Source organism: Seriola lalandi, unplaced genomic scaffold (genome assembly GCF_002814215.2).
Source record: "Seriola lalandi dorsalis isolate HSWRI2012SDOR001 ecotype SW California unplaced genomic scaffold, Sedor1 jcf7180002054130, whole genome shotgun sequence".
Taxonomy (NCBI): domain Eukaryota; kingdom Metazoa; phylum Chordata; class Actinopteri; order Carangiformes; family Carangidae; genus Seriola; species Seriola lalandi.
The window spans coordinates 137,033-154,730 of NW_019524683.1; the positions used below are offsets into that span (position 1 = coordinate 137,033).

Below are 17,698 nucleotides of genomic sequence, written 5' to 3' on the forward strand. Positions count from 1 at the left end.
TTAGCATGCATGCTAACTTCGCTAACTGCTTTGTCTGAACAAAGTGGGTCAAAATAACAGGAAGGAAGAGCCGCGTCGAGAAGAAGGCAATCAGAGGATTTTTACGCCGCTGCTCTGGACGTGCCCGAGCGACCACGCGCTCAGCTTCATTTCCTCTGTAAGCTCACTTCCTGCTTTGGCCTTTCCTGCCTTTTTGAAGTGTGTTTTGTGGCATGTTATGGGTGGTTCTTTTCCGACTTTGAATCAACAATTCTCACTTTGGGTGAGACTATTGTCAACGTCATAATCCACCCAGGCAAATTATCCCAAAGGCTCTGATACAGATGGACACAGTGATATAATCTTGTTTTCACATCAGCTGTTCAAACTGAACTAAAAGCAGCAGCAACTCCCAATTTAAAAACCATGTTTTTTAAAGTAATGCATCTGCTGGTTGTGAAGAAAAAACTAGTCTAGTAAAATCTAAATAAAAACACTTTTAAAACGTTTTTTTTGTCCCTCCAAGAATCTGTGGAAATACAGTTTCTGTTTGGTAAAAGTGTGCGACTCCGACACTTCTTCATTTGATGTTGTTGTTGTTGTTTTTAGGAAAGTGTGTGTGGTGTTGTCTTCGTTCAGCTGTTAAATGGTTAAACTCCCTCCACAAACCTGGAACAACCTTTTTTTTTTACACAATAATAAATCTGAAAGTATCAACGACTAATTAAACATCTGACAGAAATGTGAAATATTCGTTTAGAACTGATGTTACTTTACTTTTCATTTGGGGTCACCTGCATCAGCAGAACAGTCCTAAGCTGATAAACAGGTCAGTTGTTAAACGAGCGTCTGCATTTTTCGAACCTTGAAGGGTTTTTATTTGTCAGAGAACTGGATGTGAAGCTGTAACGGAAACACATCAGAGGCACAAACTGGGGCTGGAAAATAACACACTTGATAGCGTTGCGTTTAAATGACTTACACGTAAAACAACCGACTGTATGTTCATCAAACTGGTGTTTGTAGAAATCACAGTAGTGCACAGAAACAGAAGGATACAGGTATTAGCATGTTCTTATTCTGCAGCAAATATCTTGGGAAGGAGGTTGTGGCGGGAGAGCGGGTTGGACTTTGACACCGCAGACCGTCTCCTAATGGACGCCAGATGAGCTAAAACACTCATTTCAATATGTCTGGAAGGCTCTAGGAGAAAGTCCAGTTTCATCATATATGTTTGTAAAGACATGATGTAAAGGAACCTGTCCTCTTCTGTTCATCTGATTCCGTCACATCAGACTTTAATGTTCAGTCCATTTACAGGGACATACACACACAACATCCTCGTCCTTTTTGATCACACATGTCTCACTGACGCTGTCTCTGACATTAAGACAGGCGAGCAGTGTTCAACACAATCCTAACTATTGATTCTAATCAATGCTAAACATTTAGTTTATTCTAATGTTATTTGCAGTGACGTGAGGCAAACACGATATTCTATAAAAAGAAATATAATGACTTAAAAACACGTTCAACTCTTCTCTCGTCCAAAAGTCAGTCGTTGAAATGTTTCCTCAGTGGCACTGAAATAAAGACAGCGTAGCTACGTCAGCGTTCCTCATTGAAACCAATGGGCTTGCTGCTAGCTCCGAAAAGCTATGCAATGCTAACAGTTTAACTACAAGTTGTCGTGAGTGTTCTCTCTTCCAAAAAGAAAAAGAAGAAATGAAGAAATATAACATGTTGAACTCGGTTCGCAGACGGCAGCGTCTTCCAGTGTAGAGATGTGGGGGGTCCTTCACAGCGACTAAAGTCCTCCTACAAAATGTTAGGCAGCACTCAAGTTTCTTTTGTCCGGACAGAGTGAGGAGGTTTGTCCTGTACTTTCAGACGTCTTCGTTCCACGTCCCACCTCGAAGCCATGTCCTCCTCTGTCCGGGTTCCCGCTGTTTCCCCTCCAGTGTCTGAACCCGTTAGGACCAAACCGGTGCTAAGAGTAGATGGTGATGACCTCCCGACCTCCTCCGCGGACCAACAGGACGCGATCTAATCCTTCCATCAGAACCTCCAAAAACTCCATATCTGAGAGACGCAGTCTGGTTAAGGACGTGCTGCACACTGTAGAGACATGCTGGAAGATTTATTTTAAAAAAGAGTGGATGAATCTCAGTTTTAAAAAAAAAAATTAACGATTAAACACGGTCAGCTGTGTTTCCAGTCTTTATGCTAATCTAAGCTAACGTGGCTCTTGCTTAAGTATAGTTCCCAAATTTATTCTTTAATATCCTTTTAAAATGCCAACATTTTATTGCCTGATTGACAGAGCGAGTTCCCCGTTGACTAAATGAGCAGCTGATTAGTTTAAAGGATACAGTTCTCGTCTCCTTTCTTGTTCTTCGGTGGTCCGGGCATGTTGAGCAGGACCAGGTCCGAATTACAGGATTTCTTGACGACCACCTCATTGAGCTTCACAGCCGTGTGCATCCTCCGCACGTTGGACTGGTTGCTACGTGGAAAACCAGAGAGGTGTTAAAATGACAGCAGTGACATGCAGCACTGACACGCATGCAGACTGAACTGCTGAGCATGCATCATCATGCACATGCAAACAAAAAGTGAGAAGGTAAAGTGACTTACAGATTCTCCCACTCACTGGAGGAAGGGAGCAAAAAAACAAACATTAACATTAATGCTAAAATAGTTTGAGTTTAATCGTCATGTGTCTTTACGTAGTTTTATAGTTGAGCTGGATCTACGTACGGTTTCATATTAAACATGTCTTTAACTGCCATGGCCTCTCTCTGTCTGTTCCTCTCGTTGATCAGTTTGTCTTTGGTCCAGGTCATGTGGACGCGATCCGGCGTGGCTTTGTCGTTCATTGTGGAGTGAGAGGCCGTGTTGCGGTCGTGGATCAGCTGGGCCTGACAAAGGACAGGTGAGAGGACACAGAGACAGTTTGGTCGTATCGTTCATCCTGATTCTCTTCTCATGATCAAACCACTGAGTCTCTCAAGGTGAAGCTCAAGTTTTTACATGTTAACATGTCATTCAGGCAACAAACGCTATGTGTAAAAATACAATATCATTTTTGGATGTTGTGAGAGCCGTCAGGTGAGAGGCAGGCTGGTGATGAAAGTGAATGCAGGTTTGAAATGAAAACAGAAACACACACACACACACACACACACACACACACACACACTGTCTTTGTAGAATCGTTAATCAGCAAATTCAGACTAAGAAGCGTCCTGTAAAACAAAAGAAGCAGTGGAAATTAGGAAGCTTCAGTCTAGACGGTGTGGACCGAGGTGAAGAGCGACGAGCTTCATCCAGGCAGCTGCGTATTTCTTCTTTCACCTCGTATTTAAAGTTTAGTGATCCAGCTGTTTGGTGCAAAACTGTATCTGAAATCAGCATCAAGAGACAAAATGCAAATCCAAACAATACTATATCACTTTTGTCCACTTTGTTGAAACCGATCCATAATCAGTCTCCGTGCAGAGAAGGGGCAGGAAGATTTTCAAATTAAAACACAGCTGCAGACAGAAATCCTGCAGGCGCTCAGCGAGGACTTTGTCTTCCTCTAGTGGCAGTTGTTGGTTTGTGTTTAACAGCAGCAGCTACAGCACAGTGGAAGACAGAGGGATGAAGACGGTGCCATCCTCAGAAGATGAACCGCGAGGCTGAACATTAAACCTCTGAGTTCAGCTTCTGTTGACGGCGCGGATGGATTATGATGATGAGGAAGGATGGCGTGATGTAAAACAAAAGAGGATGGAGCGATAACGCCATGGATACCGTGGCTACCTCATCCTCTGGTATGCACAGCATGTTGAGGGGCGGGGCATCAATGCGCGACGACTTCTTCCTCTTTATGGAGCCACGTGATACGTCTGTGATGCTCTGAATCTGAGCCCGTCGTCCAATCACAGCGCAGGGTTCGGAAGGGGGGAAGAGTTGAAAGGTCAACAACAGCATGAAAAGAACCATGAGGAGTCACGCTACACTTCCTGTATACAGTTTGTCAAAGCATCTCTGCATTTCATCCGTTTTTGCATTTTGGAAATGTCTGTTTGAACACATCGCATCACAGCTCGTATAAACACATCAGGAAATGAGTCACTGTACCTCTCTCTCCCTCTCAGTGCGAGACAGCTGCATCTGTTTGAGCATCTGAGACCTCTGCTCCATCACCAGCGTCTTCTCGTAGGTGAAGGCTGAGATATCGCTGTCGTGCTGGAGCGACACACACGGAGCGGTTTTTAATAACGCAGTCGTACATTTACGTCGTCATCTTGACAATCAATTAACTTTCATGATGAATTAGAATCAGACGGGACTAACCATTTCCACCACCTCCACCACTGCATCCAGCCGTAGATGGTAGAGAAACATCTGGAGATCTTTCTTCATCTGGATGGAGTTGTCGTCCATCTGAGCCACCGTGAAGATTCGCATGTTGCACTTCCTCCACACCTACAGATTATTATTGATATTGAGTCCAAATGTGTTGCCTTTGTTAATAAATAATTAAACAGGAAAAAGGAAAATACAGTTGAGACAACAAACGCACCTTGTGCTGACTAAGTAAAAATGGCAGCAGCATGAGCAATCCCCCATCGTGTACGATCCACCACACGTCAATGTTTCCCTGTTTCAGACGCTCCTGGTTGCTAGGGAAGTGGTCAATGTTCTTAGCAACCAGCAGAGCCTGATGTGCCGACGTCGTCTCTCTCACCGTTTCTGGAGGGAAAGAGATGAAATGTGGAAAACATTAAACAGAGCAAATTTACCAACCATTTCTGATGAAGTTGGTATAAAAAAAAGAGATTAAAATCCATCATTTTGTCTTGTAAAATAAATTCAAATGTGGGTATAATGTCTGGAATTATTATATTTTCATGTGACAATTTATTTGAATTGTCTTTTCTCACCACAATAAAGTGATTTACCTATGAAATTCCTCCTTGCAGAGGAGTCCCGGGCTTGTTTCCACCCTGCTGGCCAGGCCATCAGGACGGCATTGTGTTTCATTCCTCCCAGTCCTGCTGACTGGATGAGCAGAGAGAAACCGTCCCGCAGGTTGGATGAAACCACCACATGGGAGAAACCCTTGGTTCGCTCTGCGGCCATGGCAGCTTTCAAGTTCTGCAGGGGAGCGAACGGAGCGGCGAGGTTGGTGCATTCGATTGTATTATGTTAAACACACACACACACACACACACACACACACACACAGATGATCTGTATTAAACACCTCTCCATCTGCTGCTCCCTCCTCTCTACCCGGTGAATGTCGGGATATAGTCGTAGACTTTAAACCCCCGGAGGATCCTACAGAGGACTGACCCAGCTGACCCAAGAACAAACCTGCTCTCCGGTCTTGGCGTCGTTCCCCCGGGTCATGTAGGTTCCCTCCAGGACCGAGCAGACGATGGTCAGTCCCTTCCCCGCTTTGAGCTGTGTGGTGAATGACAGGAGACGAGGGTGTTTCACCGCCAGGTCCGAGTTCAGCTTACACAGCACCAACAGCTGAGGCCTGAGGAGAGAGAATTAGTAGAAGAAGAAGAAGAAGAAGAAGAAGACAAAAATGAAAACATGGATTTCTTACATACTTAAGTGATAGGATTTAGAATGAATACCATTAGATTTTGGTTGGTTTGGTTGGAAGTATTTGTCTCTATTTTTGAGATATTATATTCCAAATGTTTGAAGTTATTGATTAATCAAGGAAATAGTGAACAGATTAACTGATACAGACAATGAGACTGCAACTACTGCTTTATAGCATGTCAGAGAAAGTTTTTTGTTGTTTTAAAACACAGCACACATACACGCTCACCTCCAGTTTTTGGTGTGCGGCGGTGCTTCCTCCAGCCGGATGAGAGCGTACCGCGCTGCATTCAAAGACAGGCCTCGGATACCGTCTCCCCACTCCTTCACTGCCCTGCAACCGGACAGGTCCAAGTCAGGAAGTCTCACTCCCCACCGCTCACTAATGGAGGCTTTAAAAGCAACTTTGAACTGATCTCTTCTCCTGAAAACGCCCTCGGACTCACCCTCTGTACTCAATGTACTTGTAGATACATCCAGCTATCACCATGGCAACCAGGGCGTAGTACCAGGAGGAGACAAACATAAGGGAGAGACACAGACTCATCCCTAAGAAGGACAGGGTCCTGCAGGATGAACACACACACACACACACACACACACACACACACACACACACACACACACACAGACTGTTGGTTGTTTATTGATCACAACACGTGAGTAGAGGCGACACAGTCTGGTTGGAGGCTTTTCTTACCAGTGATAGAACTTGAAGCGCGGCCTCCAGTTGGGCGTTCGGAGCAAAGTCTGCACAGCGCAGGCCAGGTTGACGAACAGGTAGCACATGAGGAAGAACCTGGCACCGATGAGAAAGAGGGAATTTTAATTACAGGCGGAAAACGAACAGGCAATTAGCATGTGGTGCAGAAAGTGCAGCAGCGTACATGGACAGGATGGGGGCCACGTCGTCCAGAGAAGCGATGAGGATTCCTATCTCGCAGATCCCGACCGTCAGCAGCAGAGCCCAGGTGGGTTCACCGTTCGTCTTCCCGTGACCAAAGACCTGAGCAAGTTACAGATGCAGAGGAAGAACAGTCTGTGTAGTGGGCTATTACATTAACGTCTCATCATCAAGGTCAAAGTTCACTGTAACTGCCACACACAGTTCCATATTTTTAAGCTGCAAAATGTCTGAAATTAATGTCATGAGCTCCTTAATCTATATCTGGATGGATGTAAATTACTTTACTAGTTAGCAGTTGAACCCTCCAGCACACCTATAAATCTGGCAAATAAACGTGGGCAAAACCTTTTGAAGAAGTTATTGCTGTTGACATGAATCGTTGGACAAAGTCCTAAGTTCTTGTGTTGTGCATGATGCTTGACGGATCTCTGTAACACCGACCTGCAGGAACGGGATGATGCCGTCCCGAGCGATGGCCTGCAACAGCCGGGGGGCGCCGGTGAGGCTCTGGAGCCCCGCCCCGCAGCAGGAGAAAAAGGAGCCGATCACGATCACCCAGGGTGACGGCCAGGCCAGAATACCAATCACCGGGTTCTTCTTCACTGAGTAACCAAACCTGAAACACCCACAGACGTTACAGCCACCAAACAGTTCACCCATGTTCTGCTACAGCGTGGAAATGAAAGACTCCAACCGAACCATAATTCAATTACGAACGCACGTACTTGTCTCTCAGCACCACTCCCTCAATACAGGCTCCAAACAGCACCACAAAGGAGATGTCTGACCGTGGAGTTAAGGTGGAAATACTCAATACTGACACTCTAGTCTTGAAGACCACTTAGAGCGCTTTACACCTCAAGCCACATCCAGCGCCTTTCTGCCTCACTCACACATCGGGGGGTAATTTAGAGATTCAGTATCTCGGCCAAGGACGCTTTAGAACCCGCTCTACTTCCTGTTTCACAGCCAGTAACAGCCCGACCTTTGACATCCCAACACAGAATCTGTCAATCACAATCTTCCACAGAAGGATAACCATGCACACGCTTCTGAAACTGGTTTATACTGTATATAAATGTGCTAAACACTAAGACACACACACACACACACACACACACTATGACAGAGTCCGGAGGATACAGATGAAAGAGGTGGTGAGAATAGCCATGATGGTTCCTATTGGGATCGACCTCTGGGCGTCTCTGAGATCACCTGACCTGTTAGAACCAGCCATTATACCTGAAATAAAACACACACACACACGCACACACACACACACACACAGACCAGATTAAGCACAATGAAAACCTCTCGAATAATATCAGTGTGCTTTACATTGTGACGTCTCTTTGGTCTTTGGCGGAGCCGCCGTGCTGCTTCATCTACCTGTGACGGAGGGGAAGTAGATTCCCACCAGCAGAGTGAAGTAGGTGGTGATGTCATTGAAGACGTACGGCCTATGGACATCTTTGGTGGGTTCCTGCTCCGGTGCTGAAGGCTGGTTTTCCTTCTCTATGAACATACCAGCTGGACCGTAGTTGCCCCACAGGTTGTCTAAAAGCAAGACAGAGGAAAAGCATCATCAGCTCATCGTCAGGTCCTGGCCTCTAGCTCGCAGTCTCTCCTGGACTTTGGCTCAGAATCACTTCCCGTCGTCCCTCTCACCTTTGATAACTCCGCTCCGAAGCCCAGGTATGGCCTGTATTTCCGTCAGGTTGTTTAAGGAGAAGTACTCGTCGCAGGTGGCGTTGCTGTGGTTACTGTTGCAGAAGAGGGGCCAGAGCTCGGTGGTCACCGTGAGGTTTTTCACATCCTCCGTCTTTGCGCACGTTTCAAACTTTTCGTTCTTCAGGGAGCGGTTCCCCAACAAACAGACGCTGTAGAGAGAGAGAGAGAGAGAGAGAGAGGTTTGAATGTGAGTGTGAACAGTTGTTTGTGTCAGTGCTCAGTGAGAAATGGTCATTTGTCTGTTGGTAACTCACTTGAACTCAGGCGGTTGGATGAGCGTCTTGATTGCTCCGGCGTAAGTGGCCATGATAGACAGAACCACACAGGTCAGAAACACCAGAGCCAGTTTGTTCACGTACCTGCAGAGAGGAGGGGCAACAGATGTGAGTGTGTGTGTGTTGTGTGTTGTTGTGTGTGTTGCTGTGTGTGTGTGTGTTTATGTGTGTGTAAACTTACTTCACCCCTACAAACACTACCAGCGCCATTATCACCAAGCAGCACGTGCCATAGACGCGCATATTGTTGAGCATTGCTGCGTTATCGCCTTCTTTAAATATCGTGGCTGTCGGGACAATGTACGTCTGGCGGTGGGGGAGACAGGGGAAAAAAAGAGAGTGAACGTGTCGTTGATCAGTAGCTACAGATGTCCTCGTCTCTGTTTGAGTGGTAACATACCAGCAGAATCTCTATGGTTCCCAGTATGTACAAGGATCCGGCGAAGGTGGTCCCCAGGTAGAAACAGAGTCCCACTGCGCCTCCAAACTCCGGACCCAAAGATCTGGAGATCATGTAGTACGAGCCGCCGGCTTCGGAGAAACAGAATCTCAGTTAGACTGCCACCAAATTCATTGCTTGGCTTTTAAACTTTATTTTTCATAGTTTTCTACATGTTTGTCTTTTTGGGGTTACCTCATGACCCCTGCTTTACACAACAACGTAGATCCTGTATCATTCCTTAATTCTTTCATGAATACTCAAATAATCTGTATTTTTATCCAATCTTTGTGGAAAGGGTAAAGTTTAATAAGGTTGTTGCACTGCATTGCAAAGTATGCATTACTTTGCTGGCTGCAGATAAATTATGGAAAATAAAGACAAATAGTAAATGCAACATTTCATAACGTACCTGGAACAACTCCATTGGTCGCTATGGCGCTCATTGATATGGCTGTGAGCAAAGTCTGCGAGCGGAGAAAGAGGACAGATGTAGAGACGACAGAGGTTGTGTTGTATTATTTTTGCAAGAAGAACACTGTTTTCAAAATGTCTGTGTTTCTGATACTGTGTTTTTCATGCTGCAGGAGAGACCGGGGCGCTTCACGAAACAGATGACATCACGATATATTGAAGCAACACACGAAGACATGAGTCAGGAAGTTAAGGCTCAGACCGAGTTTAAATGTGTTTGGCTAAGGTGTGTGCAGAACTTCAACCGTGTATTGTAGAGGAGTGTTGTGAGCAGATTCACATCACATGAGTGCGGAGCATTTAAGTTCAAACGCTTCAAACAGTCAACTCTCTGTTTGGCCAGCTGGAGCTACACCGTATGAACTGGGGTTGTAAATGAGACTCAGATTTTCTGCTGCTCTCCGTCGCTAATCAACACACACAGGAGGGCGTATTGATTGGCCTCCAGTTTGTTTGCTTTGCTGTAAATCTCAGACTCAACCTCAGCCATTGTTCAGTTCGAGCATTTATAGAATGATTTGGAATATAGTTTCAACAAACATTAATCTTTCACAGTCTCATTAATGCCAAATACTGTTTTTATTTTTTTATAATGACTTATATATAGAAATATTACAAGCTCAAAATGAATGAGGATAAGAATGATGGAAGAAATTGTAGAGAACACTGTATAATATAATAGGGAGGAATCAAATGTGTCTGCCTCTTTTATTTAAATAGAAGGTCTATTTATTACTAAACCACATGAAATCGCGACTTATTTTAACAACTATTTTACGAGAGAGTCATGCTTCGTGTCACCAGCTGTGTCCGCTCATAGCAGTTGCACTGTTAGCTGTTCAACTGAGCTGAAACCTAATATTTACATGGCCGTGTGATGTTGGGTTTTTGGGTGCTGCCTTTCATGTTACTGATCATTCTCAGTGTCTTAAATGTCAAGAAACCATATTTTGAGAAGCGAAAATAAGTGTCTGACCAGACAGGCGAGTTTAGGTTATCTCTTACCACGTAGAGCTCGGACAACTCTCCTCAGATCTACTGTATTTTACATGATGGGGCTCTTCACCAAGTTATGTTTTTAAAATAAATACCAGATATTTCAAGAAAACAACGAATGAATGAACAAAAGATGATTCATCTTGCTCTGAGATTTTTTTCTCTTTCTCTTTAGTTTGCTGTGGCCAGTGATTTCACGGCATTAGCTCTGGGGGCATCCTAATAAACGAACTAGTATAACACGGCATCACCGTCAGGAAGTCAGTATTTTTAACTGTTGGATTTATAAATTACTCACACAGACGCAGCACATGGAGACGATGGCGAAGGATCCCAGGATTCCTGCTGTGCCGACGATCCAGGTGAGACGCAGGAAGAGGATGACACCCAGGATGTTCTGCATGCAGGGCAGGTACACTCCGATGAAGGTTCCCATCTGGGGGACCTGGAGATGGGTAAACACACATAGATTTGCACACAAGTGAGAATCAGTGAGAATAAGCAGGGGAGGGAAAGATAAAAGGGGAGGACGTCATCAATGAAACCCTCCTGCGTGTGTCCATGCTTTTCCCACCACGGGAAAGCCACTATGAGGGATTTGATGCATATGATCAAACCTGCACCATGATATATAATTTTAGCATTTTGCCTTTACTGAAGAGGTGAGAGTGGCTAGCAGCATGACGTATGGGCAGAGGGAAGATGACACACACACACAAACACACACACACATACTGTAATAACTCTTTGAATGTACATATGAGCAGGGGAGTATCCTCTTGGCACCCACCTGTTTTAAACCTAATTTGCAACCATTTGCATAAGTAAATGTAATAAGCTTATGACAGAAGAACTGTAAGGCAAAAATGCACCTCATTTGAAAGGTAGCATATTCTAGTTTTTGAAAATGTGCTTGTTTTGCATGTGACTACAACCCAACCTAAACTACATCAGCTCATACATGGTATTTTTTTTGTATTTTTCCGTCCTCGCCTCTTAAAAAAAAAGTCACATTACATAACAACCAACAGGATCTACTTTATATAAGAATGATGAAAAGCTCCACAATACTTCATCAAAAACTGCTCTGTGAAACTTCAAGGCCTCTAGGACTAATAGTTTAGTTTAGTAGAGCTTTATAGTTCATTTTTTCACTGGCGCCCATAAACCTCTCTAAAAGGAAAACTGGGAGAAATGTGCTCTAACTCTTTAATATGAAATAATAGAAAACATACTGAAGCATTTTGATGCCAAAGAAACCTTTTAGGACCGTTCAAAACAGATCTGATCCCTGCTCTCAGCTGTTTTTACACCTCTCACAGCCTATTGGCTCTGCCTCTGAAGTGCCCGCCCCTCCGTAGTTTGCTCTGATTGGTCAGGGAAGCCGTCTATCTACAAGCTAGAGTAGTCCAGAAAAGCTGTGGGGAAAAAAACTGCTTTTTTTTTTATCGAGGGAGAACACGTCATTACATCTTACACTCGCCGTTTTCCCCATCTGATTGGAGCTTTACAGGGAAGCCTCCATTTTGGAGCAAGAAAGCTAAAAACAATAGCAGAGCCGCTAACAGCCGTAGAACAAGCCGTGAGAAGTCCAAAGTAAACGACCTGGAATACTTTTATAAGGATCCTTTTTGATTTTTGTGACCTGTGGACCGTTACAGACGAAAGGAATACAAATAACAGAGAAACGGAGAGAATCGGAGTTCTACACGTCTAAACGGTAGGCAGTCACCACACTCTGCTGGTACACAATGCTGGTAGATATTTATAAATCATATTTATGTGCTTATGTTTAGCGCAAAATGACCTTAATATTTGAATTCTAGAGACTCTAACCGATCTAAGGAGGTACAGCTTGTTTATATTGATATTAAAGGTTTACTATGTCAGAACAAGTCCAGAACCTTCTACTGGGCCCATGGATGGGCCGGCGGTCCGTATGATGATAAAGATAGACTTATACTTTACTAGAAAAGTGTGAACTTATTTTTTAATGTAGAATACCAGTGCTTTTATCATGTATTGAGGTGTAATAATATATTTTTTTATAACCATGTATTCATCATATTTATGATTTTTAAAACATGGTGAATGACACAGTAGATAGTGTAATAATGGTGCTAGTAAGGCTTAATTTGCATTAATTTTACAAGCTTTTTAATATTGGAGGGCCCTTATTTTGTAAGTTGGCTTGACTTTCATCATCAAACTTTTATAACCTGCTCTATCAGAACTTCCTTTAAACAGTTAAACTGTTTTTACGCAGCACAAATGTTGGCCTGTCAGTTGTTACTTACTCAGTTGTTTGGATTATGTAGGAATGCATCATCGATCAAAAAGGTATTAATTAGGAGAAGTAAAATTTATTTACTCTTTTTGTTTTGTTCTGTTTTAGTGGATGCACCTTAGCACAGTCCCAAGTAAAAGAAATCAAACATGACAAGAAAAAAAAAAAAAGCAAAAAGCTCAACATACAGTAGATCAGCAGTTTCACTGATGAGCTGACTCTGCAAATTTTAATTTCACTCCTTGTCTCATTAAAACATGAAGAGATTATTTGACCGCTAGTGATTTTCTCATAATATTAAGAATGGTAATATATATTTCATTTCAACCGAATGTGTCCAGTGAATATCTTTACACTTTCTTTCCGAAAGCAAAAGATTTTTGAATGAATCAAACTTAACTTAAAAATACTACTGGTACCACCTTAACCTATAGCTCAGGTAAAGTGTTTTCTATCAATATACAGCAGCTTTAGGTGTAAAGTCACATTATTGTGCTCAAGTTCCTTCATTAACATCCCTGTCTTCTATAATATTTTCAGTACGCATCACACTGCATAAGCACACATATGTTTACCTCTATCCCCAAAAAACCAGAGTGTACTTACCATTTTTCTAGGTACAAACACTTTGTCCGGGGCTGTTTCCACTGCACTCAGCTCTCTGCCTAAATGCTGCGACACGCCTGACGTGGATTTCCAAATCTCCCACATCTTCTCCCTTTTTTCTCCTCTGTCTTTTCTCCTCTTCTTGACTCAGTGTTTACTCCCCCTCACTGTCGCTTCATTGTCTGTCTTGCTCTTTTTAAGTCTCAAGCCTCAGATGTCCCTCCTTGCGCTCTTCAAGAAAAAACACAGCTATCATTCAGGGGGGCGGGTGTGGGTAAAACATGATCAATGCTTCTATACAGAGCCACAGTCCAAGGTCCCCACTGTCTTTATACCAAAGACTCTGGGTGTTAAAAACTACAGCTAAACTGCAGGGAAGGCAAGTGTTGCTGTAGCTGGAGCGTATTCTCAATGCTTTTCATATGGTCTGACAGCAGCAGGTTAGCTTAGCTTAGCATAAAGACTGGAGACAGGGAGAAACTGACACTGATGATACATGGAGACGTACCAAATATTCCCACACATAAAAGATTTTATACTGTATAATAACATACAGTATAAACTCTTTCACACTATCTGACCCAGCCAGCCAGGAACCACCTCCACTCTCCGCCTCCAGCCGGCGCTCAAAGACAGACCCACTTTTCTAAGTCTGGATCTCTCGGGCTGAGGGCCAAGCTGAGGCCTTGTTTTTCAATCTAGCCAACTAGCGTATGAAGGTGACCGGCCTCCTCCACACACACCCTCTCAGTTCACAGCTGTACTTTTGTCTTTCAGCAAAAAGAATCACGACCTTAACATGAATATTACTCATCAAGTATTTGAGGTTTCAGGTGTTTTTTCCCACGCCAGGCAGCTATTTATTTACACCACACACAGGGCGAAGCACAAAGGAGATGTAGTTGCTCTTGTGACTTTGTTCAAAGGTTGATAACAACTGCAGTTATCAAGGTTCTCTCAAAGAAACAATATTTGTGATGTGTGAGCAGCACTGCTGTTATATGGGCCCACAGAGGACATTATGTAATTAATTAGTGAGTGAACCTCACTTGTTTCAATGTGGATAGATTTTTAAAGGTCATAGTTTCGTTCTGCGTCAAACTACCTTTGTCCTCTCTCTCTCTCTCTCTCTCTCTCTCTCTCTCTCTCTCTCTCTAACCCTCGGACTTGCTTCCACTTTTTCAGCTTGGTCTTATTTCCATTATTAGTAAAAAGGTTTGGTGTCAGTCTGCATTACATCATTTCCTGTTCATCCAAAAGTAAAGTACTTTTTTTGGTATACGAATTGCAAATTAACCTATTATGGTAATTAGTATATAATCATGTCATCACATACAATATGGTGTTGTATGTATTTGCTGTGCAGCAGTCCTGACACAGGACCAGCCAACAGAAGTATAGGATACTCTTCTGGAGCCCACTGACTTAGCAGTTTACTGTGTGTCTTTTGCACTACAGGCGATAAGACTTGAAAATCTACAAATTAGTTCATAATAAATCTCATAAGATGAAAGAGTTTTACCAAACGGCACATCTCTTCCTCACAATACAGTCCATTCTTCAGATATGTTTATGAACTGCTTCATCTCCTTGTGATATCATCCTAAAGATCAAAGTCTGCAGCAGACTGTATTTAAACTGTAAAAATTATTTTTGCTACAACACATACTGGGTCATACACTGTCGGTTATTATCAAGGCCTTTTTTCATTACAGTTTAACTATTTAATTTTTTAAACAAAGAAGCGGCTGAACAAAAAGCAAGCTGAGTTTAGAGAGTGTGATACTGGTATGCACATTTAAACAAAGACAATAAAAGAGAAGTTGAAAAGAGACATACCTGAAATCTCTAAATCTGCTGGAGGTGAGTGTGAAAAGTTCAACTATAGCAAAACCGTGCACTCTAAAGGGTTAAATGTCAGTGCAGGACTTAATTTTCTGGACTTTCCGGTCCTTCAAGTGCCATAAAATCTGCAGGAATTGGTCTCTAAAGCAAGAACATAGGCCGCCTTAAAAAAATCTACAAACTTGTGTTTGTAAATATCATCGAAATTCATCCTCAGGCTCGTAAGAGAAGTCTGTACCATGACTGTGACCCTCCTGACCCCGTCCTCCTCGGCCTCCTCGTGCTCACGAACACCCTGGGTCAGGTTGGTGTAGTTGGCCAACTTGTTGAGAAGAGATGACACCATGGGGTTACTGTCCATTTCCTCCTGCAGACACGCAGAGGAAAATCAATGAAAATATAATGTTTTTTAAATCTTACATTTCTGGAACTGGCTTTATATATTAATGTAGAATATTTTCCAGCCACTAAAAATAATTTACCTGTTATTAGTCATTCATTTCAAACAATGTAATGATATAATCTTCCTGTACCATTGATCTTATGCAAAATGAATTTGCTTTAAATATATCGGTCTTCGACAATAGATTTGCATCAAATATTCTAATATTCATAAATAGTGTACATCTGGAGAGTTATCATTTTAGTCTTACCTCAAACAGGGCCATGTTCTTTCCTTCATAATAGTGTCCTCCATCATTGTCTGAGTTGAGGAATGGACTGGACTCTCTCTGATCCTCATCTCCTAGTGGGACACACAGGGAAAATACCCGTACTGTGAGACACGTACCACTGACAGGGCAAGAGGCGGCTGGATCACCAGGGATTGTTGTTGTGTAGCATCTGTAACAGCTGTAGCTGCAGGACTTGTTAGCAGTGGTGCATTAGCCCTTGTAGTGTTGTAGTAGTTGCGGTAGTGATAGTGGACAAGACATGTAAAAGTGGTTATGACACGAACATCCCTCTGCTGGTTATTCAATTATCAAAGCAGCATAAGAAAGTGCCACACCCACAGAGGCAATGCTAGTTAGCAGTTAGCAAGGAAGTTAGATAATGTTTTGAATGCAAATAACTGGCAGTAGATGGTTGGAAACTACCTGTTGAATGTTCAAACATACATTATGTTGTCAATTCACCAAATAGAACCAAATAACTAGAGAGCCAAGAACTACGAAGCAGCACATCATGTGAAGCTAACGTTACAGCTGTCATTAGCTAGTTAGCTACCTTTCATTAGCTTCTGTCAAACTTGAAATTTGTTGGTGTTATCAGTAAATACAATTACACTTTTGAGTGTTGGTGATTAATTTAAAATGTTTAAATGAATAAAAATTAAATTATATATTGTAGTTGACAAACTAGCTGCTGTAAGTGATTATTAGCCATATTTTCTTATGGAGATTTGTCCACTGGATAAGATTAGCTACAACATGATCAGAACCAGTGCTAGTGTTTTGACTTTGATTTTCTTTGCCTGTTATCATCAGACAGCGTGCGCTTTACAACTCGTTAGCTAAAGCGGGCTATTCATTTGAAAATTCATATGGGTGCTGCCAAAAGATACCATGCTCATCATTCATCTGATTTAGTAAGTTTTGTTTTTGCCTGTATGTAAAAGCAGCATGAAGTTTGGGACCGGTAAAACCATCCTCTCTCCGCCTGAGGGACGGGGAGCGCTCCATAATCCAAACTTACTGCTTCCTCTCTGAGATCCAGCTGTTTCTGGGAAATCAAGAGACAAACTCTCAGTATTTTCGGCGGAAAAATTAAGGTTCTGTTCACAGTTCAGCATTTTCCTAAAATCATCTCTTGTGCACTCTTAAAAAGACAAAGCAGCACAGAGTAACATCAAGACGTGCTTTTCAAACTGCTTCACAGTTTGGTTTGTCTTGCCCCCGGTCGTCATGCAGTGGTCTCATCCTGTTAGATATGGTATATTATCACACTAGGTCGCACTGTCAGCTCATCTTTATTGCCTTGTTGAACTCAAGGCCTAACAGTGGTTCAGAGGTCACTGAAGAGAAAGAAAACCTAGTGCACTGTAGATGCATGTGACGCGGTGAAGATGATAAATAAATCGTAGCATGCATGGGAAAATCATTTGTCTACAATGGCTGGTCTTTCTTACCCGAGCCCGATTGTCTGTCGTTTAAACAAACTGACACGTTTTGTCCATCCTCAGCTGCTGAGTCAACGGTTCTGAGAATAAGAATAACGTTAAGACACTGAACACTGGAAATAGGGAAGTAGGACAATGTGTCTATACCCTCTATTTGCTCAAATAGTCTCAACACTATCTCTGCTTGTGACACACCATGATGTAAGTAGAGTTAGTCTAAAAGAACAAGATGTGACAGTGTCAGGAACACAGTAGTTTAACTTGTGATAACTTCCTGCACATTCAGACAAAATCCTATTTTCTACCACACCTGTCACCCCGCAGGTCGTCACAATGAATATATGTTTGTTTCCTGAACTGTACACTGAGGAACATACTGGTGATATAGAATAGAAATAAACGATAAACAAAAGCTGTGTCCCGATTC

The 17,698-nt window shown here is 42.8% G+C and overlaps 1 protein-coding gene across 3 annotated transcripts in view; it reads right to left on the minus strand.

Moving 5' to 3' along the window:
• Positions 1 to 833: 833 nt before the first annotated feature.
• The window catches only part of LOC111652964 (solute carrier family 12 member 7-like), a 21,486-nt gene continuing 4,621 nt past the window's right edge, over positions 834 to 17,698 (minus strand). The window contains exons 2-27 of one of the 3 annotated variants that reach the window (XM_023403382.2): positions 15,806 to 15,897; positions 15,391 to 15,519; positions 10,713 to 10,859; positions 9,357 to 9,411; positions 8,906 to 9,036; positions 8,687 to 8,811; positions 8,485 to 8,589; positions 8,168 to 8,379; positions 7,889 to 8,056; positions 7,643 to 7,741; positions 7,225 to 7,282; positions 6,941 to 7,115; positions 6,480 to 6,598; positions 6,293 to 6,391; positions 6,039 to 6,158; positions 5,822 to 5,926; positions 5,350 to 5,518; positions 4,932 to 5,127; positions 4,553 to 4,722; positions 4,324 to 4,455; positions 4,108 to 4,215; positions 3,787 to 3,888; positions 2,740 to 2,900; positions 2,617 to 2,631; positions 2,352 to 2,485; positions 834 to 2,061 (exon numbers count right to left, since the gene is read on the minus strand). In XM_023403382.2, coding sequence (XP_023259150.1) covers positions 1,970 to 2,061; positions 2,352 to 2,485; positions 2,617 to 2,631; positions 2,740 to 2,900; positions 3,787 to 3,888; positions 4,108 to 4,215; positions 4,324 to 4,455; positions 4,553 to 4,722; positions 4,932 to 5,127; positions 5,350 to 5,518; positions 5,822 to 5,926; positions 6,039 to 6,158; positions 6,293 to 6,391; positions 6,480 to 6,598; positions 6,941 to 7,115; positions 7,225 to 7,282; positions 7,643 to 7,741; positions 7,889 to 8,056; positions 8,168 to 8,379; positions 8,485 to 8,589; positions 8,687 to 8,811; positions 8,906 to 9,036; positions 9,357 to 9,411; positions 10,713 to 10,859; positions 15,391 to 15,519; positions 15,806 to 15,897 — 3,218 coding nt within the window. In that variant the 3' untranslated portion in view covers positions 834 to 1,969. Of the gene's footprint in view, positions 2,062 to 2,351; positions 2,486 to 2,616; positions 2,632 to 2,739; positions 2,901 to 3,786; positions 3,889 to 4,107; positions 4,216 to 4,323; positions 4,456 to 4,552; positions 4,723 to 4,931; positions 5,128 to 5,349; positions 5,519 to 5,821; positions 5,927 to 6,038; positions 6,159 to 6,292; positions 6,392 to 6,479; positions 6,599 to 6,940; positions 7,116 to 7,224; positions 7,283 to 7,642; positions 7,742 to 7,888; positions 8,057 to 8,167; positions 8,380 to 8,484; positions 8,590 to 8,686; positions 8,812 to 8,905; positions 9,037 to 9,356; positions 9,412 to 10,712; positions 10,860 to 13,307; positions 13,539 to 15,390; positions 15,520 to 15,805; positions 15,898 to 17,698 lie in introns of those variants that run through there. The other 2 variants (XM_023403384.2, XM_023403383.2) reach the window with 2 other exon arrangements.